We start from the raw sequence: 26,470 nt of genomic DNA on the forward strand, positions 1-26,470 counted from the left end.
CAACAAACCTGCTTTTGCACCAAGTGGAAGGAGGTTGCTGTTAGGAACCACAAGGTTCATTTAAAAGAAGGTAGGTAAATAAATAAATAAATGAATGAATAAATAAATAAAAAGGTAGGAAAATGAATAAAGAAAAGCAACAAAAAAAGGTGATTAGTGCTCGCTTCGGCAGCACATATACTAAAATTGGAACGATACAGAGATTAGCATGGCCCCTGCGCAAGGATGACACGCAAATTCGTGAAGCGTTCCATATTTTTATAACAAGAAAAATTTAAAAAAAAAATAGTGAGAAAAAGGGCTTCGGGCCGGTTCATGGTAATTAGGACCTGGAATGGGGAGCCAGCCCTTCTCTTGGAAGTCCCTCAGCTGCGAGGGGAGCGGGCGCCGGAGCTCCGCGTAGGCCGGGCCCCCTGGGGAGCTGTTTTGCCGGGCCGCCCCTCCAGGGTCCGGGGTCTGGGGCCCCGGGGTCGGAGCAGGCAGCGGGAGGAGCCACGCTCCTGGGGCTCCCGCCGGGGCTCCCTTTAACTCGGTGCCTTTTTCGCTTAGGCGTTGCCCCCTGACGCCTCCCGCACCTACTGAGGACTGTGCAGACTCTTCGCCTCCCTTCTCCTTCCAGTCACCGTGTCCACCCTCCTTCCCACCCCACCGGCCCGTTCTCCGGCCCCAGGATGCCCCCTCCCCTTCCGGGTTCTTCTGGCTTGTTCCGTAGAGTTCGTTTCGAACTTTTGAACCTACCAATCAGCGCCACGCGCCCCTCCTCTCTCCGCGGGCAGGGTAAAATCGGGCATCCGGCCGGGGACCTTGGGCTCGGAGGCGGGGCCGCGGAGGCCAGGGCGGGTCCGGTGCCCGCCCTTCCGACACGTGGCCAGGATTGTGGTATATAGGATCCCTCGGGGCCGCCTTCCCTCTCACTACTTCTCCCCCGGACTCCTTGGTAGTCTGTCAGTGGGAGAGCTTCGTGGACGTTCCCTCGCCTCCTCCAGCCCCGCAGAACCCTACAAGTCTCAGTCATGGTGAGTGGGGTCCCCGGGTGGTGGCGTTGGGGGGAGAGTGCGGAGTCCGAAGGGGCGTCGGGACCCCAGTCCACGTGGGGCCACGTTCCAGACGCCTCCAGGCAAACTGGCTTCTGGTGGCCTTGCGGAAAGCCGAGTTCACCCGGGAGACCCCTCTACCGGCTCGAAGACGCGGCCTGGGCACTGCCCTCGGTGGAAGTGGAAAGCCCATTTATTTGATCCTAGATAGAGGGCACCCATCCCCCCCAGGGCCCGCTACCGCCCCAGGAAGGCCAGGGAGCCTTCACACTGGCTCCCAATGACTTATGAAACCTGAAAATCCCTCCCATTTCCCCCAATGATCTCACTTTCGCACTGGAGCATCTCGTGTGCTCCCTCATGGTAGGCGTTGCCTTTCCAGCGCCCTTTGACTCGCTGCTGAGTCATCTGTGGCCAGACTCTGGCGAGAGCTTTCAATTGCACCATCCTCACCTGTTGTCGGGCTCTGGGGAGCGCTTCCGTTCGCACCCATCCTCACCTGTGGCCGGGCCGGGGTGGGGTGCGGTGGGGGGAGCGCTTCCGTTCGCACCAATCCACCTGGAGGGATGTAGGCAGGCTCCTCCTTTGAAGGGAATTACTGTCACGTTGTTTAATCCTGCATTTCTCGTATTAATTTAGTGGGGTGTTTATAGCTGAAGCTTTCTACTTACAGGTTTAAAAAAAAAAAGTCCATAAAGAGAGATTTTCTTATAAAGTCACAGAGTAAACTAGTACTGACAAAGTATTCTCAGTTTTAAAGAAACTTCAAATTACACACAACTTGAGTATTTTCTATATAGCTTCCAGAGGTATTGGAAACAAGTATCTGAGGAAATATCTGTTGGAAGTCTACCTAAAGTAGGCCGTGTGTATCAGATGTTTCAAAATAATATCTTTTTAAAAAGCAATGCAGTGAATAAATAGTTACCTCTTTAGGGATTACCACAGTTATCAAACGTATGTATGACTGTAACAACTTGCTTGAGTGCTTTTTACCAGGCAAGACCAAAAAGATACTGGTAAAAACGTGTTTCAGAAAGTAGTGGGGTAAAACAACTATACCCCAATAAAAAAGAAGAAAAAAAAAAAAGAACGTAAGAAGTGGGACTGTTTAAAGGGCAGGAGAGCAGCGGTAGCAGCAGACCTATTTAGGCATATACTGGTTAGATTAATAGTTTTTTTGTTTTTAAACAAGGGACAGGGGCTGCTTATCCAGTTAAGGCTAGACTAAATGATTCCATCACCGGTGTCTCACTTCATCTCCCGAGTGGCCAGGGGAGAGTGGAGGGCAAGCAGTGGCCACAGTCTAAACCATACCGTTGCACAATGAAAGAAACTCAGAAGGCTTCAGTAGAAGTGCTTCATTAGAATGACAGGATCATCTCAGATACTTTACCTCCCTGGGGCCTGGGGCTGTCATGGACAGATCTCTGGTTCTCTCCTTTCTAGGTCTGTGGAATGTCCAAAGTCCAGTTAAAGGTAAACATGATGCAGTTTTAAATAGTCATGGGTTCATTAGAACAAACAACTCCCCTTTCTCCCACGGCCCTAGAGCTGGGCAAGTAGAGGCAGGTAACAGTGAACTTGCTGATGAGGCCAGCAGACCATGATTGTTTTATGGAGAGTGTAGGTGAGAAGGAGGGGACCATAAATCAAAGATTGTGAGTGATTGGGGGTTTTATCTTGGGTTATGAAGCTAGGCCCTTTGAGATCTTAGGTGGTATTGAATTTTCTTTAACTAGATTCCTATTAGCAGTTTTTAAAAACTTGAAACCCTCTTATTTGGAGAGGATGTAATGGGAGATATTTGGTGTTGATATGTGAAAGACCTCTGTCTCCAAAACCGCTAATCTAATTTATGATGGAAATACAATAAAAATCCTTTTTTTGTTTTTTCTCTTAAGTCTGTGGGTGTAGATTCTGTGTTCACTGCCTTATTTTACTAAGCAGAAATGAGTTTGGTAACATCCTAACATCGTTACAATTGTGAAATTTTAAGACTTTTCCCCCACGTTGCCAGAGATATATGTACATTCTACTAGAAGACAGCTAATTTCTTAAACTATTAATAAAGTCTTGGTGACACTTCTAGCTTTTATTACCATGTGTCTCCGTCCCCCTCCCACCTTCCCCACCACTCTCCCCTCAAGATGCATTGATAGTGAAGGAAAATGTTTTTCCTTAAGATTAAATTCTTCCACAGGGTTAAAAGGCTGCCTCTGACCACAGTTTTTAAAATACAGGTAACTGCTGCTTATCTGGTGTTTTCTCCACGAGTCATATGGCTGTAGTTTGCTGGTTTAAGCTGGTTTTAAAGGGAGAGGCGGAAGCTCTTCTCTTTAAAGAATAGGATTAAAGAGGGACCAGAATGAGCTCTAGTTACACAGTCATACGGAGAATGAATCAGCTGGAAGGAGGAATTTTGCATGCCTTTAAGGAATCAGAAGGCATATTTCCCAGGAGTTGGGGAAAATCTATTGCTAGAGCAGCTTGTATCATTCTGAAGGTAGAAACCTGACCTTGAACATCTAATGTGGCTACAAAGCGAAGGTCTGGTCTCTGGTCTTGCCTAGTAGTTCATTAACATATCTGTGGTTTTCCAAAGCATTTTCTCTGAGTTAGGCTGTTGCTTGTGAAATAGTCCCTGGGCAGGAGTGGCCTCCAGAAAGGTGCTGATCTCTTCTGAAGGTTAATAGTCATTTACAGTGAATCATTACTAAATGTCCCATCTGATGTGTCATGTTCTGACATTTCCTTTCTTCCTCTCACAGCGTGAGTGCATCTCCATCCACGTTGGCCAGGCTGGTGTCCAGATCGGCAATGCCTGCTGGGAGCTCTACTGCCTGGAACACGGCATCCAGCCTAATGGCCAGATGCCAAGTGACAAGACTATTGGGGGAGGAGATGACTCCTTCAACACCTTCTTCAGTGAGACAGGCGCTGGCAAACATGTGCCCAGGGCAGTGTTTGTAGACCTGGAACCCACGGTCATTGGTGAGTTGACCTCAGTAACCCCAATGAGATCCCGGGGGTCCGGAACAGGAGGTGTATCCTGGGGGCTCCACTGATGCCCTGGGGTCAAGCAGACTTGTGCAGGTTGTTACTGATGGGTGGCTGCTTCATTTTCCTTTTCCAGATGAAGTTCGCACTGGCACCTACCGCCAGCTCTTCCACCCCGAGCAGCTCATCACAGGCAAGGAAGATGCTGCCAATAACTATGCCCGAGGTCACTACACCATTGGCAAGGAGGTCATTGACCTCGTCTTGGACCGAGTTCGGAAACTGGTAAACACAGTACTTTATTTAAAGTAGATGAGAGTTTTCTCTTACAGTTTTGAGAGACCAAACTGCAAGAATCACTCTTTGCACACTAAAATGAACTTTACACTGCCCACTAAATAACTGGACTTCTGAACCAGATGGTCCTGAGCTATGGGACAACTATGTGGGGTGGGGATAGTCTTCTTTTGCCTCTTTCTGTGTCTTACAAGGCAGATTTGGGCAATTGCTCATTCAGTGAGGGCAGTTTACCTGAAGTCAAGGTGAGTACCAGGACACCTTAACCGTTTTACTGACATTTAAGACCATTAAATATCCTTGTTCATATTAATCAGGCAGCTTCCCAGCTTCAGGCCGAGACATCCCTTTTTAGGTCATCCTAGTCACAGTGAGTAGGTGGCTGACTGACATGTAACTCGTTGATCAAATTCATAAAAATTGGACTGCTGACATGTCATTACAGAAAGTTCACAGCAAAAGAAGCCAGTGTAACACTGACTAAAAATAGCTGACACTGGAAAATTCCATCAACACTGAAAGTGGAGTCAATGGAGCTCCCTTGTTACAGAAGCAAGTATGAGTCATTGGAACTTTGAAAGTATTAAGATAATAATCACAAAAAAGCAGTACCCTCGTTTTTCTACTAGAGATCAGGGCAGTGTGGACTGGCCCTGTGGCAGAAAAATCTAAGGCAACTATTCACATCGGTAAAGTTGCTAAGTGTTCTGTTCGCATCATTTTAATTAAGAGTCTGGCAATCAGATGACTCTGCTCCTTAGGCATGTGGGCAGCTTGTAAGTAATTAAAAATCAAGAATGAAGGCCTGGGTGGAATAGCTTGTCGGGAAAGTCACATTATGCTAAGCCCAGCAACAACTGGTCTATTTTGAAAAGAATGGCCTTACATCATTCATGGCTTCATACTTTTTCAGATGTTTATCATCGTCTTCCCAGCAGAACTGGGCTAATGGTTCCTATGTTTGCAAATCAAGCTTCAGCTACAAGTACTGACTTGGAAATCAGGACCTGCCTTTAGGGACAGGTAAACGTAGTAAAAGCCATTGAGGGTTCTGGAGTGAAGTTCATTAACTACCAAAACAATTGCATTTGTCCTTGGTGTTATTACTGTGTCCACATGAGGCTTAATGGGTGAAATTGGTAGACTAGGGCCTGCCCTGGCATTGATCTCATTCAGAGTATGGACCCACAGGAGAAGTGAACTGGGGGCTCAGTAGAGAATGTCCACAAATCTCTGGGCACCTTGAGAAGTGAAGATTGTCAACAGAATACTTTGTTTGAAATGACAAAATCATCCTTTCATACAATAGTTAGAATAGCTCAGTTAAGTGGCGGAAAGCCCCAATGACACAGGAACATGGAATTGTGACAGTAAATGGCCTTTCCCAGAATGAATAGACTTTCTGATAACGAGTGCTTGCTGTGCTGAGCACTGTTCCGGATACTCATTTAATTCCCAACAACCCGAAGTAGGTTACTATTCTCCTCATTTAATAAATGAGAAAACTGAGATTAAGAAATGAATTTGGTCAAAGTCACACGGCAAGGAACGGGTAGAGCCAGATCCAGACCCGGCCTTACTCCAGCACCAGGGCATTGGATCTTGGCTATTCTGTTGTGTTCCAGCTCAGAAGGCAGCTGCCGAAATCTGTCAGACATCCATTGTACGGGGCTGGTGGTCCCAGGCCTGCTGTTGGTAGCTCTCCAACTGATAAGAGGTTGCCTTTGTTCTGCGGTCACAGCAAGGGCACCAGAGGTTGCCCTCCCAGTCACCAAAACTTGAGCCCTGCATCCATTTCAGACCTCATGATTCCTCTGCCTGCAGAAGTGAAAACAGTTCATTTAAAATAGCCTTTTAACAGATCCCCTCCCTCCAGCTCCCAAGAGTTGATTGTGAAAAGTTTCTCTGAATCACTTAGCACTTAGAAGCTCTTTAGGACTGCTTTCTTAGCAGTATTGTTCAGAAGATTTTTTTAAAGATCTCAGTCGATGTGATTATGGAATTCAAAGAAGTCATTGCACCTTTCACCAAGGCTAAAATTAAAACTCCTTTCTTTCTTAGGCTGACCAGTGCACAGGCCTTCAGGGCTTCTTGGTTTTCCGCAGCTTTGGTGGGGGAACTGGTTCTGGGTTCACCTCCCTGCTGATGGAACGTCTCTCTGTCGATTATGGCAAGAAGTCCAAGCTGGAGTTCTCCGTTTACCCAGCCCCTCAGATTTCCACAGCTGTAGTTGAGCCCTACAACTCCATCCTCACCACCCACACCACCCTGGAGCACTCTGATTGTGCCTTCATGGTAGACAACGAGGCCATCTATGACATCTGTCGTAGAAACCTCGACATTGAGCGCCCATCATACACGAATCTTAACCGCCTTATGAGCCAGATTGTGTCCTCCATCACCGCTTCCCTGCGATTTGATGGAGCCCTGAATGTTGATCTGACAGAATTCCAGACCAACCTGGTGCCCTATCCCCGCATCCACTTCCCTCTGGCCACATATGCCCCTGTCATCTCTGCTGAGAAAGCCTACCATGAACAGCTTACTGTAGCAGAGATCACCAATTCTTGCTTTGAGCCAGCCAACCAGATGGTGAAATGCGACCCTCGCCATGGTAAATACATGGCTTGCTGCCTGTTGTACCGTGGCGATGTGGTTCCCAAAGATGTCAATGCTGCCATTGCCACCATCAAGACCAAGCGCAGCATCCAGTTTGTGGACTGGTGCCCCACTGGCTTCAAGGTTGGCATTAATTACCAGCCTCCCACTGTGGTACCTGGTGGAGACCTGGCCAAAGTACAGCGAGCTGTGTGCATGCTGAGCAACACCACAGCCATCGCTGAGGCCTGGGCTCGCCTTGACCACAAGTTTGACCTGATGTATGCCAAGCGTGCCTTTGTTCACTGGTACGTGGGTGAGGGCATGGAGGAAGGAGAGTTTTCTGAGGCCCGTGAGGACATGGCTGCCCTTGAGAAGGATTATGAGGAGGTTGGAGCTGATAGTGTTGAGGGAGAAGAGGAGGATGAAGAATATTAACCTGTCTGCTGTAATTTTACACTCTTGTCTTGGGACTGTCTTATTTGTGTTCTGTGGAGCTGCCCATTATGGCCCTATCTTGTCAATAAAAGTGATATTTCTGTTTTCAGAGTCAAGCTGTATCATAGTAAATATTTGCTCTGCTTATTCAAGGCCAGTGTGGGATGCAGGAGGCTGGCAGTTTCCATCTTATCATTTGCTCAGTGTTTCAAGTGGCTTCTGTGTACTGTGCCAAGGGGTTTGTCTATTTCACTCAGACCTGAATTGATGACTGGTTATAAAATCATTTTGTGAGGCAGCGGGCTCACGTTGGGCCAGTGTTTTTCAAACTTCAATGTGGATGTGAATCTCCTGCAGATCTGAATCTGTAGGTCTGAGGTGAAGCTTCAGATACTGCCTTTTTTCTGTGTTTTTTTTTTTTTTTAAAGCTCCCAGGTGTTCTTGGTCGGCTGAGACCATATGTGGAGTATCAAGGGGGTAGGTAACATAGCTAATAAATGGTGGAGCCAAAATTCAAGTCACCAGCCAGGCTGCCAGAACTATTGCCGTCATTATTCATAAAATATTGGAGTCATATGGGAAGGGCTTGGAATTGTGCTGATTTATCCCATACTTAGCCAAAACCTACAATGGCAGATAAGATTGTGCTTTAAGAAGTTACTGCTTGGGGACTTACCTGGTGGTCCAGTGGCTAAGACTCCGTGCTCCCAACACAGGGGGCTTGGGTTCGATCCCTGGTCAGGGAACTAGATCCCACATGCCACAACTAAGAGTTCGAATGCCACAATTTAAGATCCCAAGTGCTGCAATGAAGACCTGGCACAGCTAAATAAATAAGTAGAAGTTACTGCTTGGAGAAAGTGGAGCAGGCTGAGACACAAAATTACAATAGTCTCAGGTTGTTATGGTGTTGGTCCTTGACCCAGTGTGTGTCATTGGAAATATTTGAAGTAGGGGAATAATAAGGAAAACTGAAGGAATGTGTGTGTGAGGAAGGTTGGAGAGGAGAGCTCCCTAATTCGGACCCTCTTCTGAGAAACTGTTGGAAGCAGTGTGGTTCTTGAGCAGGGGCAGGAGGCAACTATGAGAAGATGAGGGTGGGGGAAGAATGCACATGAAAGTGTGGGTGGGTGGCTGGAGAGCTTGGTGACGTGCTCAGGGACTAGTGGTGTGGCCTATAAGGTTGAACCAAGCAATGAAAAATGACAAGGATGATCAGAGGGCCAGGTCATGCCGAAGGGAGGAGCCAGCTTTGGTGCTTAGGTGCTGGCCTGAGAGGGGAGGCCAAACAAGTGGCAGGAGCTGGGGGTGGGTGCAGATCCGTTCACCTGAGCTTATTCCAATGGTGCTCTGTTACCATCTTTCTTTTCCTCCTGGTGTTTTCACCCCTTACCCATTGCTCACCTCTGCATCCTTTAAGGAGAGCATTTTATTTTTTTAAATATTTATTTATTCGGTTGCACTAGGTCTTAGTTGGGGCAGGTGGGCTCCTTAGCTGTGGCATGCGAACTCTTAGTTGCGGCATGCATGTGGGATCTAGCTCCCTGACCAGGGGTCAAATCCAGGCCCCCTGCATTGGGAGCGCGGTGTCCTATCCACTGTGCCAAGGAGAGCATTTTAAAAATGAACATTCTGGGGCTTCCCTGGTGGCGCAGTGGTTAAGAATCCGCCTGCCAATGGAGGGGACACGGGTTCGATCCCTGGTCCGGAAAGATCCCACATGCTGTGGAGCAACTAAGCCCGTGCACCACAACTACTGGGCCTGCGCTCTAGAGCCCATGCTCCGCAACAAGAGAAGCCACTGGAATGAGAAACCCGCGCACCGCAATGAGGAGTAGCCCCCGCTCTCCACAACTAAGGAAAGCCTGCGCACGGCAACGAAGACCCAACGCAGCCAAAAATAAACAAATAAATAAATAAAATGCACATTCTGGGAATTCCCTGGCAGTCCAGTGGTTAGGACTTGGCGCTTTCACTGCCAAGGGCCAGGGTTCAATCCCTGGTTGGGGAACAAAGATCCAGGAAGCCATGTAGCACACCAAAAAAAAAAAAAAATTTCTGTCTTGGAGCATAGCACAGCTTCCAGCCTGCACTGTTTCAGCTTTGTGCTTGGAAGGGTCTCGCAGCATTCATCATGAGAGCAACGGTGGTCTTGTGCCCCGCAGGGCGAGGCCCAGCCCAGCCCCATCCTTGAGTACAGAGTCAGCTATTGCTACTCAAAATGATGGGCCACATTCCTTCTACAGCCTGAGCATGGGAGTTCTGGGGTGAAAATGAACCTTGGAGTGGCTGGTCACCCCAGCTGTACTCAGAGACCTTCCCAATCCGGGGTATCTGCTGATTGCCACAGTGCGAGCTCTGGAGGGAAGAGGACATTCAGGTGTGAGAAGGAACAGATAAGTCATCCAGCTTCAGCTGGGCATGATACCCCACAATACCTGAAAGGTCCGTTCTCTGAGCCCGCATGTACCAAGCTGGGTGCCCCGAAATGGGATTCAGGCCTTGCCAGTTATCATCCCTCAGCCTTCAGAACAGGCTGGTGGAAACTAAAGAGCCTGACGCCCCTGGGCCAGTCCCCCGTGGCCAGTAGCGAGCCCCTCCAATGACCTCTGTAAGCCTTACAGGTGAATTATCTTCTGCCAGGATGTGAAAAGGGTTGGAAACCTTTAAGCAGCCTCTACGGTGTGGAGGGGAAAGAAGGTGAAAGAAGAGTTTAGCTGAGAAAAAATATTCCGGTAGAACAGAGCCTGGAGAATTGAAGGAGCAAAGGGCCAGAGGTTGAGGAGGGATCTGTCCCTGCAGTGAGGATTTCTCTCCCTCCTGTGCTGGCGAGAGAGTGAATAGAAGTTAGCCTGCAGCAAGAACAAACATACCCCAAGGTCTAGGTCACTGCTTTGTGGATGACAATCATCTGATCTGCCCTTGAGCACAAATGGAAAGTCTGGGCTCAGAACTGCAGCCATTGCTGAGGCCACTGAGGCTTGATGGGGATAAATGGAGAAAGCCTAAGAGGGTGCAGCTCCCAGACTGGCCAGGGCCCCAGATTCTGGCTGTGCTTATACGCTGCCCTCACCTGACCTGATCCGTGGAGCAATCTGCTTCCACCCCACGGAGGCTGCCCACCCTGGGAGAGGCCAGTGGGCACCCCAGCAGAGCTGTGGTTCAAGTTGGGGTGAGGAGGAGAGAATGGCTGCGAGGACCAGTGTGCTGGCTTGTCTACCTGTCATCCCAGGTGTTTGGGAGGCAGCCGGCAGATGTCTCTGCTCCCACGGGAATCTGTCAAACAGCCCGCTATCAGGCCAGAGGTGGCCAGGTGGGGTAGAGCTTAGAGAGAGCCTGTCTTCAGGCCTCTAACTTCTGGAAGGTGCGTGGCAGCCCTGCCTGGGGTTGTGGGACGGAGGGGAGGAGGCTCTGTCAGGGTGGCAGGAAGACCCTTTCACGTCTTGGGTGTTTCATGATCTTCACAGCACCTGTGAGGTGATGTCATCACGCCCCTCTCCACAGCTGAGGAAATCAAACCTTGGAGCGATGAAGCATCTAGCTTAAAGCTACAGAGCGAGTGGCCGAACTGAAATCTGGGCCCAGAGCTCTGACTCCAAAGCAGCACTCCACTCTGCTGGGCAGCCTCCGAGCACCCTGAGGGGAAGCCATCACCGTGCCCGGCAGCCTTTCCAGTTCTCAGGGAGAAGGGACACGGAGGCCAGCCCTTGGCTGGAGCTCTAGGTGGAACCACCGTTGGAGAAAGGAGATCTCGTTCTGCTATTGTCAGATCGCCTCCCAGGAGCCCCATTCCTGGGACCAGGTGGCAGCACACTGATCCAGAGGGGCAAAGTCAGCTGGTCGCCACTGTCCAGGCGGCAGCTTCCTAGTGAGGGGGCCTTCATTTCAGGCCTCCTTCTGATCTCAGGGAGTCAATTCTCAGATCGTAGAGATACGGAGTCTCTCCTTGGTGGGTAGCTGCTACCACCTGGCTGGACTCGTGCAGACAGGACAGCTCTCACCTGGAGCGTTGCTCCCCTAAGCGCTGGGGCCAGGATGGTCAGCTTCTGTGCACCAAGGCCACAAGGTGAAGCTGGCAGAGATGACCCAGGCAGATGGCTCCTGCAGCCCACTGCCATGGCCCATCATTTTGAGTAGCAATAGTCACAGGGCAGCAGAAGGTGAAGGGAAAATACACCCAGTGTGTTAGGGTGGGGAAGGTTCCCATCTTCAGCCCCATGAAGAAAGAAAGTCCCCTTTGCTGACATCTTATTAGCCTGTCACTGCCCCATTCATTGCAAGAGACTGGTGTCTCTGAGTTTGTCAGCCCTGATCAGGTTCTGGAAAAACTGTTCTTTCCTCCTCTGAGGGTCCCTCTGATTCTGCAGCAGGAGAAAACTATTCAGGAGCAGAGTCTTACAGAACTAGAGACATGTCTTCTTTAGTCATAATACAGGAAATGCTTTTGAACACTGGTCTCCCCACCAGAAGACTTCTTTTTCTCTCTCTTATAAAGAAGAGAACAGAATATAAAGCATTGCTAATTACATGAGAATTTTGTCTACATTCACAAATTAGTTTAATTCATTGGGGAGGTGGGTATAAGTACAATCTCATTGCTGTCCCACCTCATCCCCTTCCCCCGCTCCACTCTGTTCTTATTAAATATTTCATTTGGCTCACTGGAGATGTCTAGCCCAACAGTAAACTAATACTGAAGTGTCTTTGACAAAGGTAATCATGGCCAATTATACTATTATAACAATTATTGCAGTTTTTAAGTTTAATTCATTCATTATTTTTGAAGAACCTGTTTGGTGCAAGTCACTGTGCTGGGTTCTATAGGGAATATATTTAGCTTTTTTGTCCCCATCAGTTTTTAGAGACAGATCGCATAGGCACAATCCTAATTCAAGGCAGTATATGCCGCATGTCAGAAGAGGTGGGCAACTGTGGCAGCCACTATCGCATATCTACCCCCAAAGCCATTCCCGGCTGGTGGTTTTATTTGCCAACACACCCTCTGGGCCTCTCCACCACCAGGGCAAATCTTAGTCTAAGCTCATCAAGGTAATTCCAGTTCTCTTGCCTGGGACTGGTTAAGGAAGCAGCAGGTGATGCAATTATGCAAATGAGAGGGGAGGTAAAGTCTTCTGGATGGGGGTTGATGGGAAGATATTCTTGGAAGAATTTCCTTGCTCTTCAAAAGGAACACAGCGGGGCTTCCCTGATGGCACAGTGGTTAAGAATCCACCTGCCAATGTAGGGTTCACTGGTTAGAGCCCTGGTCCGGGAAGATCCCACATGCCGCAGAGCAACTGAGCTTGTGTGCCACAAATACTGAGCCTGAGCTCTAGAGCCCGTGAGCCACAACTACTGAGTCCACGTGCCACAACTACTGAAGCCCGTGTGCCTAGAGCCCGTGCTCCGAAACAAGAGAAGCCACCGCAATGAGAAGCCCGCACACCGCAATGAAGAGTAGCCCCGGCTCGGGGCAGCTAGAGAAGGCCCGCGTGCAGCAATGAGGACCCAATGCAGCCAAAAATAAATAAATAAATTTATTTATTTTAAAAAAAAGGGAACACAGGGGGCACTTCCCTGGTAGTCCAGTGGGTAAGACTTCTCGCTCCCAATGCAGGGGGCCTGGCTTTGATCCCTGGTCAGGGAACTAGATCCTGCATGCATGCCGCAACTAAAAGATCCCGTGTGCAGCAACTAAGACCAAGTGCAGCCTAAATAAATACATAAATAAATATTTTAGAATTTAAAAAAATAATAATATAGGCTGCTTATATTTAAAAAAAAGGAACACAGGGAAAGGATTTTCTCTTTTGAACCTTTGACATTATTTTGTGAGCACATAATACTTGAAGTTGCCACAGTTATCTTGTGACCACAACTGCACAGATATGATGACAAAAGCTAACATTCCCAGCCTAACAGAACAGAAAGATACAAAGAACCTGGGTCCTGGATAGGATGTTGAGCCCCTCAATAACTAGTCCTGAAACTTCTCTCCCTCTGGATTTTTCATTATGTGAGATTATAATCCTTTTATTGTTGGGTCATTTTGAGTTGGGTCTTCTATTGCTTCCTGCCAAAAGTATTCTAACTAATATAAAAGCCTCATGCAATAGTTCATAGAAGAGTTTAGTGAAATAATAATAAAAATATTAAGACCCTTTTAAAATTGTATAATCCCCTTTCCAGTGCAGACACTGGCCTGGGAGAGTAAAGATTCCATGCCTCCCTTCCTTTCTTTGGTTTTTGACCTTCCTCTGCCTGCAGTGCCTGGTCAACCAAACTGATCTGCTGCTTCCTTTCAGTCTTTCCAGGAGCCTTGGATGGACTTAAGCCACAGATTAAAAGCACCCAGAAGACATCTGCAGGCCTGAAAAACCTTCTTCCCTTTGACATGCAACGGTGAATGGAGCCATAGCCTGATCTGTGGATCAGAAGATATAGATACCTTCTGATACAGAAGACCAAGGAGGCCCGCTCTGGAAGAACCAGCTCCTCCTAGGAAGCCCAGCCAGAAGGAGCTCAACCCCAGGGCAGTCCCAAATCTTGCAGAGCCTAAGGAGCTTTGAGCTGCCCTTGTAGACAAGCGGGTGGTACTGGGGGACTCTTGGGACAGGAACCAGGCCAGGTTCTGGGGGCTCCAGGGTATGAACAGCGGTCATTTGACCAGTTATTCTCTTGTGTGGGGGGCCCTTGGATCCTTGAGAGGAAAAAGCCTGAGAGGCTTTTTCTCCTTCTCTGGCCCATTTGGTTTCTTTTACTCTCCCCCACTGCTCCCCTCTCTCCCCACCCTCAACTTCTCCCTCCACTTCCATTTCTCCCTTCCCTCTCTCACTCATCTCCTCCTTCTCCATCCTCATTTCCTCCATCACCTCCTTTCCCTCTGGCCAGGTGCCAACACAACAGTGTGTGGCGAAGAGAATTCACCTGGAGAGTGAGACAACATCTAACAGATGCTGACAATTGGCCCTCAATGGCTGTGAGATCCAACAGGCTCGCTCTGAAAGCTCAGGCCCAGCCAGACCCAGATGAGTACCTGTGCGGCCTGCAGGCAGAGGGCAGACAGGGCCGTTTGTAGGGCATCAGACGCTTTGAACTTGTCCGTTCAGCTGCCACCTGGCCTCTCCCTGCAGGAGGTGGGGGGAACGTAGATGGCAGAGTGTTATGACTGCAAAAAGGAGTTTCCTGGTGGCTGGCCTGAGGGGCAGGAGCCCTGTCCTGTCTCATCTCACGTATGAGCATGCACTCAAGAAATTCGTATCAGGGACAGTCTCTTATAAGAGACCTGCAGAATCAAGTGGAGACCAGGATGAGACGCCCGGGTTCTATTCTAATAAGCGGTGTGACTAACTTCTCCTTCTCTGTCACGCTTACCCAGTAGCCAGAACCACTGCCTCGCACCATAACGATATCTAGGACAATGGAACTAACCCACTAGAAGGAAGGTTGTGGACATTATGACACTTCACCCCTAAATGCTCCTGCAGGCACCTCCTAAGAACAAGAATCTTCTCTTATACAACCGCATTCCCGTCTTCACACCTAAAAGCGGTAATAATCATTCCATAGCATATCATACACAAATTTCTCCAGTAGCCTTTTTCTTCTTCAAATCTGGGATCCAATTTAAGTTTGAACATTGAATTTAGATGTTATATCTCTTAGTCTCTTGTCTAGAACAATCTCCCACTGTAGTGGGTTGAATGGAGCCCCCCCCCAAAAGATATGTCCATATTCCAGAACCAGTGAATATAACCTTAATTGGAAAAAGGGTCTTTGCAAGATGTAGTTAAGGACCTTGAGATCGTCCTGGGTTACCTGGGTCCCCAAATCCAGTGACAAGTGTCTTTATAGGAAGGAAAGAGAAGACATAGACACAGAAGAGGAGAAGGCCATGTGAAGGCAGAGGCAGAGATTAGAACAATACAGCTGCAGCCAAGGGTCTCCGGGAGCATCCAGAAGCTGGCAGAGGCAAGGAAGGGTTCTCCCCTAGAGGCTTTGGGAATATGCCTTACCAACATCTTGGTGTTGGACTTCCAGTCTCCAGAACTGTGAAAGAATAAATTTCTGTTGTTTTAAGCCACCACGTTTGTGGTAATTTCTTATGACATCCCTAGAAAACTAATACACTCACTTTTTTAAAAAATGGCTTTGACTTCTTAGAGCCTAGGAATCATCTGACAGAATATCCCAAATCTGAAATTGTCTTCACATTGACCTTTTAAAGTCATAAACCTGATCAAGTCGTTCCTCTGCTTAAAACCCTCCAGTGGGGGCTTCCTTAGTGGCACAGTGGTTAAGAATCCGCCTGCCAATGCGGGGGACACAGGTTCGAGCCCTGGTCCGGGAAGATCCCACATGCCGCAGAGCAACCAAGCCCATGCGCCACAACTACTGAGCCTGTGCTCCAGAGTCCGTGAGCCACAACTACTGAGGCCTCATGCCTAGAGCCTGTGCTCTGCAACAAGAGAAGCCACTGCAATGAGAAGCCTGTGCATTGCAACAAACAGTAGTCCCCACTCACCGCAACTAGAGAAAGTCCATGCACAGAAATGAACTCAACACAGCCAAAAATAAATAAAATAAATTTATTTAAAATAAATAAATAAAAATAAAACCCTTCTGTATCAATGTTAAGTTTCTTGGGGGGTTAATAGTACTGTGGTTGTATAGGAAAATGTCCTTATTCTTAGGAGATACATGCTGAAGTACTTAGGGGTGAGACATAATGTCTGGAAATTACTTTCAAAGGAACTGTGGCAAAATATTAACAACTGGTAATTATTATACCCTGGGAAAAGATATATTGGTGTTGATAGCAATATTCTCTTTTTTTTAAATAAATTTATTTATTATTTATTTTCGGCTGCGTTGGGTCTTCGTTGCTGTGCGCGGGCTTTCTCTAGTTGCGACGAGCGGCGGCCCCTCTTCGTTGCGGTGCGTGGGCTTCTCATTGCAGTGGCTTCTCTTGTTGTGGAGCACGGGCTCTAGGCGCACCGGCTTCAGTAGTTGCGTCACTGAGGCTCAGGAGTTGTGGCACACGGGCTTTGTTGTTCCGTGGCATGTGGGATCTTCCCAGACCAGGGCTCGAACCCATGTCCCTTACATTGGCAGGCGGATTCTTAGCCACTGTACCACCAGGGAAGTCCCAATATTCTCTTGACTTTTCTCTGGGTTTGAAAATCAAAATAAAATGGCAGGGGGGAGGGGGAAATGGACAATTTAAAGAAAAAATCTTAATCCAGGTATGCTCGGATTTTTTTTTAAGTTTTTTTTTTTTGATGTGGACCATTTTTAAAGTCTTTATTGAATTTGTTACAATATTGCTTCTGTTTTATGTTTTGGTTTTTTAGCAGCGAGGCATGTGGGATCTTAGCTCCCCGACCAGGGATCAAACGAGTACCCCCCTGCATCAGAAGGCAAAGTCTTAACCACCGCCAGGGTCGTCCCTGCTCAAATTTTCATGTGCATTAAAAATCACTTAGGAAGTTTGTTAAAATGCAGAATTCTAGGGATTCAGAAGATCTAGGTGGAGCACTGAAATCTGCTTTTTAATGGGCCCCAGGTGATTCTGAGTCGGGTCTCTAGGCCACACCATGAGGAGGAAGGTTCACTTAGCATCCTGTGGCCATAAGCTGCTCTCCTGTTCTCCAGTTGACCGGTAGCTGGTTGGAAGGGTCAGGCAGGCGGATGGAGATGCAATTTTACAGTGAGGGCAGGACAGGAGATTGTGGACAGAGTAGAGGATAAGGGGGGAGTTGAGGACAGACTTTGCCTCCTTCCCTGGCTTTGGGCTTCTGGGGGTGCAGAGGAGGTTCCTAGAGCCCAGGGGAAGAATGAGATCAGGGCTCAGAGGTCCTAATACCAGAGCTGCTATTCTATTTTACACACTCTTGGATAATTCTCCTCTTTATTTAATTAATTTATTTATTTTAAAGAATAGGGAAGTGCTTCTTTTTTTAAAACTATTTATTTATTTGGCTGTGTCGGGTCTTCGTTCCAGCATCCAGGATCTTTAGTTGCGGCATGCGGGATCTATTTCCCTGACCAGGGGTCGAACCTGGGCCCCCTGCATCAGGAGCGTGGAGTCTTAACCACTGGACCACCAGGGAAGTCCCCTCATCTTTAAAAAGGAGGTCATAATAAATAGTTTTGGAGCATCCCCCCAATTCCAATGTTCCTGAGCCTTGAGTGTTAAAACTCAATAAACGTGGATGGATTCCGACTGCAGACATGTCATTCTAGCATCTGGCCAGAAGGTGGCAGCAACACACCTCTCTATTTTCCTGACTCGACAACCACGGGAAAAATTTTTTTCAGGTGCCTCTGGGTTCCCTTCAGTTTAACCGACAGCTGTTTGACTTAGGTCCTGTGCTAGACACCACAGACACAAAAGTGAATAAGATCTGATGGCTGCCCTCAAATATCATATTGTCAGGGAGCAGGAGAGTCAGACATATAAACAGATTACTAGTTTACTAGCTGTGTGACGTTGGGCAAGTTGCCTAACCTCTCCGTGCCTCAGTTTCTCCAACTGTAAAATGGGAATAGTAGTAGTACCTATGTCATAGGGTTATTGTGAGGATTAAAAATGATAACACGTGTTAAATGCTTAGCATAGTGCTTGGCACATAGGAAATGTTAGCTATTGCTATATTATACAGTGAGAGAACTGATGAGATGGAGAAGATACCCAGGGTGCTCCCTAACCGGGAGGAGTGGAGCCCCCAAATGGAGACAATGGGGAAAGGATTCCACGCCGGTGGAGCCAGTCTGTCAATAGGGACCCTGCAACCAGACCAGCCTGGGAGAGCCCACCTCGAATGGAGCTGGACTCCTTCTGGCTGGGGCTCATCTGGGCTCCTGCAGGCCCAGAACACAGAACACCAGCAGGCCCTGACCAACCAGGACGTGTTTTCCTGGAGAGGAAGCCGTAATTTGCTCACTGTGCAACCTCAGACAGGCAACCTTGTCCCTCTGAGCCTCAGTTCCTACCCAAGTGATGGGAAAGGGGATCACAGGACCCGAGGGACGGTGCCAAGTTCCACATCTGAGACACTGTGGAGAGTTAGCTGTAAAGTCAGCCAGTTCAGGGGCAGCAGGGACCTGGAGCTAGGGATGCAAAGAGGAAGCAACAGGAAGGCAAAGAGATCTTGGGGAGGACATTGGAATTTCCCCAGGATGTGGAGTGGAGGTTGAGCCAATCCTAGACCTCAAGGGGCAGGGAGATGCCAGCTACCCCTTAGGTACAAGTAATTAGGGTTATGTCATTGATTCTGTGTGTCTGTTTCCTCTCTGTCACATGGGAGGGGAAGAAGGCAATCAACAGTGTTGAGCACCTACTGTGAGCCTCACAACATGCTACTCGCTTTATGCATAATACCTCATTTAGATCTCATGACACCTCTGGAAGGAAGGTATCATCATTCCTATTTTACAGATGAAGGAGGATATGGAACTTGCCCAGGGTCACACAGCTAGTAAGTGCCCAGTCTGATGGCCTGATCTCTTCTCCCATGACCTTTCCCAGCATTCCACCTTAGCCGCTCACTCCTTAGAAACACCTGGGAATCTTTTTTTTTTAATTTATTATTTTTGGCTGTGTTGGGTCTTCGTTGCTGCACATGGGCTTTCTCTAGTGGCGGCGAGCGGGGGCTACTCTTCGTTGCCGTGCGCAGGTTTCTCATTGCAGTGGCTTCTCTTGTTGCGGAGCACGGGCTCTAGAGCGCAGGCTCAGTAGTTGTGAAGCACGGGCTTAGTTGCTCCACGGCATGTGGGACCTTCCTGGACCAGGGCTCGAACCCGCGTCCCCTGCATTGGCAGGCGGATTCTTAACCACTGCGCCACCAGGGAAGCCCCACCCTGGGAATCTTATCCATAAATACCCCAGCTCCAGAATCACGAATTCATGTACCCTGCTCTCCGAAAACAACTTCCTACCCTCTCAGTGCCTCTTTCAGTTCCTTGTACTGTGACTGGTCTTTGGCCTTGCCTGGAAGTCCAGCTATGGACCTCTTTACTCTGCCAATACCCCATCCTCTCTTGTCTACACACCCCTCCTCATCCAGCTTTGAGTCCATGGCCTGTCATTTAGCAGCTCTCTTGCCAGTAACCTAAACTTCATTGCTTACCTGCCTTGCAAACCTCTGAATACAGTGGTTATTTCTCTTTGAGCTTTCGCCAGGGCAGCCAAGGACAGCAGAAGGACGAGGGGTAATAATAACGCTGGCTAATACTTACATGGCATGTGTTATGTGCCAAGCACTAAGTGCTTCACATACTGGAACTCAATTCCTCCTCCAGCACTATGGGCTAGGTACTATTATTATCATCCCCACTGATGGGCAAAGAACATGGAGAGAATAGAGGTTAAATCACTCAACCAGACTCAAAGCATACAGCTAATTAAGTTGAGGAGCCATGATCAAACCCATGCAGTCTGTCCAGAGTCCGTGTTTTGATCAGTATACTATTTGCCCAGTGCACTGAGGCCACCCTTCCCTCCTTCCATCAGCCAGGAAGTACTGGGTTCCTGCCACCCCGGTCCAGCACTGCTCTTAGTGGGGACAGTCCAAAGGAAGTCCAGATCATTCTTCACTGTACTTGGGGGCTGACAATTTGTAATAGTAGTAATAGTAGTAGTAATAAATTAAGCTTTCAGCTTTTATTACGTGTGTCCTAAGTATTTTACATGTATTTATTTAACCCTCTCAACAACACTATGAGGTGGAAACTACAATTTTCCCCCTTTTGCTGGAGCACATGAGAGGACACAGTAATGAGACTACATTTGTACAACAGAGTGTTGGAATCAGATGGGAAGCTTGGTAGCTGGATGCCAGAGCCCTGGCTCTTAACCGGGACCCTTTCCTACTTTTCTTCCGGCCACAAGACCTCCCAGGCCCAGCTCTTTCTGAGGACGGGGGAGGAGTCTTCTCTGCATTGCCAGCAGGCCTGGTTCCCAAACCCAGGCCAGACCCTGGCCTTACAACTCCCAGAGCCCTACCGAGGTGGTCCTGGTTTCCTCTACTCTGAGGCTTCTGGGTGGTGAGCTGGGAGCTTAAGCAGGGGAGAGGATGGGAACCCCACTGGTAATTCCCCAGGGCCAGCCCTAGAGGCCTCTACTCTGAAAGGCCCAGGTCTGCCAGCAGTTCCCTGTAAAAATAAAGCCTGAGCTCGTCCTCCCCAGGCCTTACCTGTCCCTTTGCATGAAGTACCAGCTCAGACTCCCAGTTTGTACCCGGAGGACAGCAGGCAGGGCAGGGCAGGGCCTAGGCTGGAGTGGATGGGGCTTCAGTGGCAGCTGGGGCTCAGAGCCCAGGGCTGCAGCAGAAAGCACTTAGCTTCCCCACTCCCCTCCTCACACCTATCAAGCCCCCTCCCCCTAACCCAGGCAGGACCCTACCCCTCCCCACTTCCAAGAGTTAGTGGCAACCCGGCCTGGTTTATCCATCCCACCCCTCTCTCCCATCCTCCCTCTTCCCATTCCCCTGGCAACCAAACCAGATTCATCAAGGAGAAGGACCTGGCAGCTGTTCAGGGAGAGACTAATAGCCCAGAAGGAAGGAGGGGCCTGGAGAGGAGACGAAGGCTAAGGCGGTAGGGATGTGAGCCTAAGGGCGTTGGCCCATCTCAGAGGACACACAAAGGCGGGGAGGCCCCTCTGCCCTGCAGTGCTGAGGGGATGGCCAGCCAGGGAGCCGCCCTCCTCATCCCCTCAGCCAGAGGTGCAGCCCGGAGTCCCAGACCTGTTTCCCCAGACGCCCAGCTCTTGTCCTCAGGGCCGATCCTACGCGGACCTGTCCTTACTGGAGAGCCCCGGAGTCCCCAGCAGCAGCAGCCCCGTAGCTCCTGGCAAGCCCAACAGGCCTCAGCACCTCGACTCCTGCAGACCATCCAAGCTGCCTCTGTCCACTCCTGGGCAGCCCGTGCCTGCGTTCTGGAAGCCGTTTGACATGCAAAGGCCAGACATCAGCCTCCCTGCTAACTCTGGGGTGGGGGAGGGTATGAAGGGCCCTGTGGTTGGGTGTGTCTAATGTGTGTGCACATAGGTGCACGGTGCTATTACGCATATGCATCTGTGGCTCTGTTCTGGGCCTTTTTCTCCTCTTTCAGTCCCTGAGCCTACGGGGATGGGCACTTTCTCTTTCCCCTTCTCTCCCAATCCAGCCCTCCTCTCGCTGGGTACCTGCAGCTCCTCAGCACTAGAAACCGGCTCCTGCCCGTGTGTCTATCTCTCAGCCTTGGCAGCAGCTGCTACCCTTCAGCCCCCTCCCCTTCCTACTTCAGGAATCGCCCCGGTTCCTGTAAGGCCCTGACTGAGCAGCGGTGGGTTGGGGGAAGGGAGTATCCAGTAAAGCCAGACAGCACACGCTAGCTCACTCAGTTCAGCCTCCGGCATGGCACAGACCCTCCCAAGTGGGACCCAGAGCTGGGCCTAGTCACCCTGAGCCCCCTCTGATGTGCCCACCTTGCTGGGGCCTGGGGTAGATTTGGGATCTGTGTCTTTAAGGCTGAGACATCAGCAGGCAACCTCCTGGCCAAGTGTCCAGGGGAGGGGGAGGGGAAGAAGCAAGTCCATTAGCAGCAGAGCTGGCGCCAGGCAGCAACCCTTCACAGAGCCCTGGGGATTTCAGGGAGAGCAGCCCTTCCTCACCCACCTCAGCTGCCTCTGCACTCCCGTCCCCCAGATCTCCCTGGGTGTGGTGACAGAGGGGGCAGCTGACAGCATTTGAAAGCAGAGCCTAGCCTTCAGGGGCCATGTGGAGGTACAGCCTCTGGGGCCTAAGCCAGGCCAATTCTCCCTGCACCTGGGCTGCGTCCTCCCTGCACCTGGGCTGCGTCCTCCCTGCACCTGGGCTGCGTCCTCCCTGCCCACGTACCAGAAGCCTGCCCTTTAACATACAGTCCACCTAGCCCCCAGTTTTTACCAGCTCTTTCAGGCAGGGACCCCAGTTCCAGTGAGGCCCTCCCACCCTAGGCTCCAGCTCCGGATATTTGCTGGAAGGCACTGACCCCCCCAACACCCGAACGCCCCCTCCCGCCTCCCTGTGGCCTGTGGTGGCCATCCCTGTCTCCTTCCCCACCACGAACTGGGGGAATCAAGTAGGCAGGGCGCCGACAACCAGGGAGGGAGGGTGCGGCGCTCCTGCAGCTCCGCAGGGGTGGGGCGTCCCCCTCCCCACATAGCCCCACCGTCAGGCCAGTGGGAGGAGCAGCCCATGCCCCCCCTGAGCCCGCAGGGCTATAAAGCCGCCTCGCAGCGGTTTGCGGCTCCTTCCCAGCGCCCGGACAAGCTCTGTCAGCGGTGACTCCCCATCCTCGGCCGCCATGAGCCACCCGTCGGGCCTCCGGTCCGGCGTCAGTTCCACCTACTACCGCCGCACCTTCGGGCCACCGCCCTCGCTGTCCCCGGGGGCCCTCTCCTACTCTTCCAGCTCCCGCTTCTCGAGCAGCCGCCTGCTGGGCTCGGCGTCCCCCGGCTCCTCCGTGCGCCTAGGCAGTTTCCGCAGTCCCCGGGCGGCCGCGGGCGCCCTCCTGCGCCTGCCCTCGGAGCGCCTCGACTTCTCCATGGCCGAGGCCCTCAACCAGGAGTTCCTGGCCACGCGCAGCAACGAGAAGCAGGAGCTGCAGGAGCTCAACGACCGCTTCGCCAACTTCATCGAGAAGGTGCGCTTCCTGGAGCAGCAGAACGCGGCCTTGCGCGGGGAGCTGAGCCAGGCCCGGGGCCAGGAGCCGGCGCGCGCCGACCAGCTGTGCCAGCAGGAGCTGCGCGAGCTGCGGAGGGAGCTAGAGCTGCTGGGCCGCGAGCGAGACCGGGTGCAGGTGGAGCGCGACGGGCTGGCGGAGGACCTGGCGGCGCTCAAGCAGAGGTCAGGAGACAGGGCCGGGGCTGGGCGGCGGCCGTCGAGGCGGCCGCCAGAGGGAGTGGCCCGCCTTATCCACCTGGGCGTGTGCAGGCAGCATCCTCGCCGGCGGGCAACACCCCCAACCCCCGTCTACCACTTTGCTGAGTCTCTGGGGAGGGGAGGAAGGGGGAGTTACTATGTCTCCCCTGTGTATAAAGGGGCCACATCTCAGCTCCCAGCAGGTTAAAGGGAAATATGGGGCAAGTCCATCAGGCAGCCTGAAGGCCCCTCCTCAGAGTCCTGGGCAGTAGCAGCCTCTGACCCAGATCCTGGGGGTCGCGGTCTTACGGCTGGGCAGTGACCCCGGAGCTCAGCTTCTGCACACCCCTCCCACCAGGCTGGAGGAGGAGACTCGCAAGCGCGAGGATGCGGAGCACAGCCTCGTGCTTTTCCGTAAGGTGAGCTCGGTCTCCCCATTCCTACCCCCGGCCTGCGTATCCAGGGTGGCATCTGTGGGCAAAGGGAGGCGACCAGAAGCCTCCAGAGGCAGACAGGGAGGGCCAGGCTCTTCGTCGACCTAAGCAACCCCTCCCTGCTCTCGAACCCCTACTGCCACCCCGTGAAGGACGTGGACGACGCCACCCTGTCCCGCCTGGAGCTAGAGCGCAAGATTGAGTCTCTGATGGATGAGATTGAGTTCCTCAAGAAGCTGCACGAGGAGGTGGGTGGACCCGGGTGTCAGGAGGTTGGGGGTGGTCTCGTTGGAGCTGGAGTATAAGCTCTGGAAGAGACTGGCGAGTGGACCTGAGGAAGAGAAGTGAGATTCGTAGGGTAGACGCAGGCTCTCAACCCCCTCTACAGGTGGTTTGACTCACACCCCTGCGTCGCCTGGTGGCGAGCAGCGGAGCTGCACCCCCGTAACCTGGCCAGAGGCTTAGTACGGGCGTGGCGCGGGCCGTGCAGTACCAAGCGCGCTGCACTCCCTAGCGCCCCCTTCTGTTCATTCAAGTGTTTCTTCTCTTTTCTGTGCGCCAACCGCGCGGCCCGCGTGGGATCTGCGCGATGAACTCGGCCTCTCGCCCTGGGCGGCAGGAGCTGAGAGACCTGCAGATGAGCGTGGAGAGCCAGCAGGTGCAGCAGGTCGAGGTGGAGGCGACCGTGAAGCCCGAGCTGACGGCGGCGCTGAGGGACATCCGTGCCCAGTACGAGAGCATCGCAGCGAAGAACCTGCAGGAAGCAGAAGAGTGGTACAAGTCCAAGGTGCCAGGGCACGGGAGGGTTTGGGAGGACCTGGAAGCGTGGAGAGCTGGGGGGAGGGCGCATCTGGTCCACTCACGTCCGGGTTGCCCCCCTGGCCGTAGTACGCGGACCTGTCTGACGCCGCCAACCGGAACCACGAGGCCCTGCGCCAGGCCAAGCAGGAGATGAACGAGTCGCGACGCCAGATCCAGAGCCTGACGTGCGAGGTGGATGGGCTTCGCGGCACGGTGAGTACCAGGCTGCGCGCCCCCGCCCAGGGGGTGGAGGATGAAGGCTGCTCCCCCCATTGACGCCCCCTCTTCACCCCCAACCCCCAGAACGAGGCGCTGCTCAGACAGCTGCGGGAACTGGAGGAGCAGTTTGCCCTGGAAGCCGGCGGGTACCAGGCGGGCACCGCACGGCTCGAGGAGGAGCTGCGGCAGCTAAAGGAGGAGATGGCGCGACACCTGCGAGAGTACCAGGAGCTCCTCAACGTCAAGATGGCCCTGGACATCGAGATCGCCACCTACCGGAAGCTACTTGAGGGCGAGGAGAGCCGGTGAGAGGCAGCGGGTCGGATAGGGTTTGGTCAGGGCTTGTGGGGGAGAGGCCAGCGGCTCACAGGAGTAGCTGACCGAGTGCTTCGCCCCCAGGATCTCCGTGCCAGTCCATTCCTTTGCATCCTTAAGTATAAAGACGACTGGTGAGTCTTTCACGTCTGACTTCCAACTGTCTGTCCCCTTGTCTATTTCTGCCCTGACTGGACTCTTACTCTGGCTCTGCTCAGGGATTGGTTCTCTCCGTGAACTTCTGAGTCCTGGTCTACACTCGCCTTCGCTCCTCAGGCTCTGCCCCTCCCCGCCCCTCCCTCACCTCCCAGACGGAGTGAGGGCTTAAAACAAGAGAAATCCCAAGCCTCCTCCCTTCCACCTCTCATCTTGCTTTTTCCAGTGCCTGAGGTGGAGCCTCCCCAGGAGAGCCACAGCCGGAAGATGGTTCTGATCAAGACCATTGAGACCAGGGATGGGGAGGTAAGATGGGTCACTTGAGCGTAGGACCCCATCATTTCTCGTAGTATTTCTGAGCCCCAGCCTGGCTGCAGGTAATCTTAGGGTGTTTGTGGGTTAGTGATTCTTGGGGTGGGAGTGAGACAGGGAGATGGAAGTGGATGGTCAGACTGGAGCCTCGACTGGTTATGCCAGGGAGGGGAGACACCGTGCCACAAAGGAGCTGGAAGGAGGGTGGTGCTGAACGGTTTGTGCACCTCACATGCCTCGGCCCCCAGCAGGTGGTGACAGAGTCTCACAAGGAGCAGCGCAGTGAGCTGGACAAGTCTTCTACTCACAGCTACTGAACTTGTTGGTGCAGAGCTCCCTGACCCTGCCCTAGACCTCTAAGCCCCAATCCTAACACCAGTCCCGAATTAGTCTTCTCCCCCTCTGCATGTGTCCACCAGATGGCTCCAGTCACCCCTTCCCTGGCCGTGGCCAAACCCTACCCAGCACCACAGCTGGGCCTCTCCATGCCCACAGAGACATGATCCATATGTTTCTCATTTCTTATCTTGGTAAGAGTCTATATGTTCCCCCATTTCTTGTCCTGGTAAGAATCTATATGTTCCCCCATTTCTTGTCCTGGTAAGAGGCCAACCATCCCCAGGATGAGTCTACTCCTGCCACGACCCCAAGATTAGTGGGTGGGTCAGGGTCTGAGTTTCACTTTTAAATCAAATAAAACTGCTATCAAGGGAACCCTCTCCAGTGGTGATCATTTTGTAATGTATAAAAATATGGAATGACTATGTTATACACCTGAAACTAATATAATATTGTAAGTGAATTATACTTCGATTTTTAAAACATCATAAAATAGTAATGGGGGCGGGGCAGGGGAGACCCTCCCTAGTGCACTTGTGTCTGTGTCATGGGAGCGTCAATGCAAAGGAGGCTCAGCGGTATTTTCCCCCTGCCTCAGGTCATTTCTCTTCTGACTCCCACTATCTCGGCATCTATGACT

At 51.3% G+C, this 26,470-nt stretch overlaps 2 protein-coding genes across 5 annotated transcripts; both read left to right on the plus strand.

Moving 5' to 3' along the window:
• Nucleotides 1-898: 898 nt before the first annotated feature.
• Nucleotides 899-7,448, plus strand: LOC309830016 (tubulin alpha-1C chain-like). 2 transcript variants are annotated; one of them, XM_082666291.1, is made up of 4 exons: nucleotides 899-1,016; nucleotides 3,806-4,028; nucleotides 4,171-4,319; nucleotides 6,393-7,448. In XM_082666291.1, the coding sequence occupies exons 1-4, from the start codon at nucleotides 1,014-1,016 to the stop codon at nucleotides 7,365-7,367; spliced, it is 1,350 nt and encodes a 449-aa protein (XP_082522417.1). In that variant the 5' UTR covers nucleotides 899-1,013; the 3' UTR covers nucleotides 7,368-7,448. The 2 variants fall into 2 exon arrangements, with proteins under 2 accessions (XP_082522417.1, XP_082522418.1); XM_082666292.1 differs by lacking the exons at nucleotides 899-1,016; nucleotides 3,806-4,028; nucleotides 4,171-4,319 and adding an exon at nucleotides 5,256-5,354.
• Nucleotides 7,449-22,658: 15,210 nt separating this feature from the next.
• On the plus strand, nucleotides 22,659-26,189 carry PRPH (peripherin; the record flags this gene model as incomplete). Of its 3 annotated transcripts, none has more annotated exons than XM_082666106.1 (9): nucleotides 22,659-23,239; nucleotides 23,613-23,673; nucleotides 23,841-23,936; nucleotides 24,308-24,475; nucleotides 24,577-24,702; nucleotides 24,793-25,013; nucleotides 25,108-25,157; nucleotides 25,406-25,485; nucleotides 25,740-26,189. In XM_082666106.1, the coding sequence occupies exons 1-9, from the start codon at nucleotides 22,698-22,700 to the stop codon at nucleotides 25,806-25,808; spliced, it is 1,413 nt and encodes a 470-aa protein (XP_082522232.1). In that variant the 5' UTR covers nucleotides 22,659-22,697. The 3 variants fall into 3 exon arrangements, with proteins under 3 accessions (XP_082522232.1, XP_082522233.1, XP_082522231.1); XM_082666107.1 differs by having other exon boundaries at nucleotides 25,743-26,189; XM_082666105.1 differs by lacking the exons at nucleotides 25,406-25,485; nucleotides 25,740-26,189 and having other exon boundaries at nucleotides 25,108-25,351.
• Between the last annotated feature and the right edge of the window lie 281 nt (nucleotides 26,190-26,470).

This window comes from Grampus griseus, assembly GCF_964374135.1.
Source record: "Grampus griseus genome assembly, chromosome: 11".
Classification (NCBI taxonomy): Eukaryota; Metazoa; Chordata; class Mammalia; order Artiodactyla; family Delphinidae; genus Grampus; species Grampus griseus.

What these genes read in the sequence shown, in the direction of transcription:
- LOC309830016 (XM_082666291.1), top strand. An exon ending in CCTGGAACCCACGGTCATTG is followed by an intron (nt 4,029 to 4,170) that starts GTGAGTTGACCT and finishes TTCCTTTTCCAG; the next exon opens with ATGAAGTTCGCACTGGCACC. An exon ending in TGGACCGAGTTCGGAAACTG is followed by an intron (nt 4,320 to 6,392) that starts GTAAACACAGTA and finishes TTTCTTTCTTAG; the next exon opens with GCTGACCAGTGCACAGGCCT.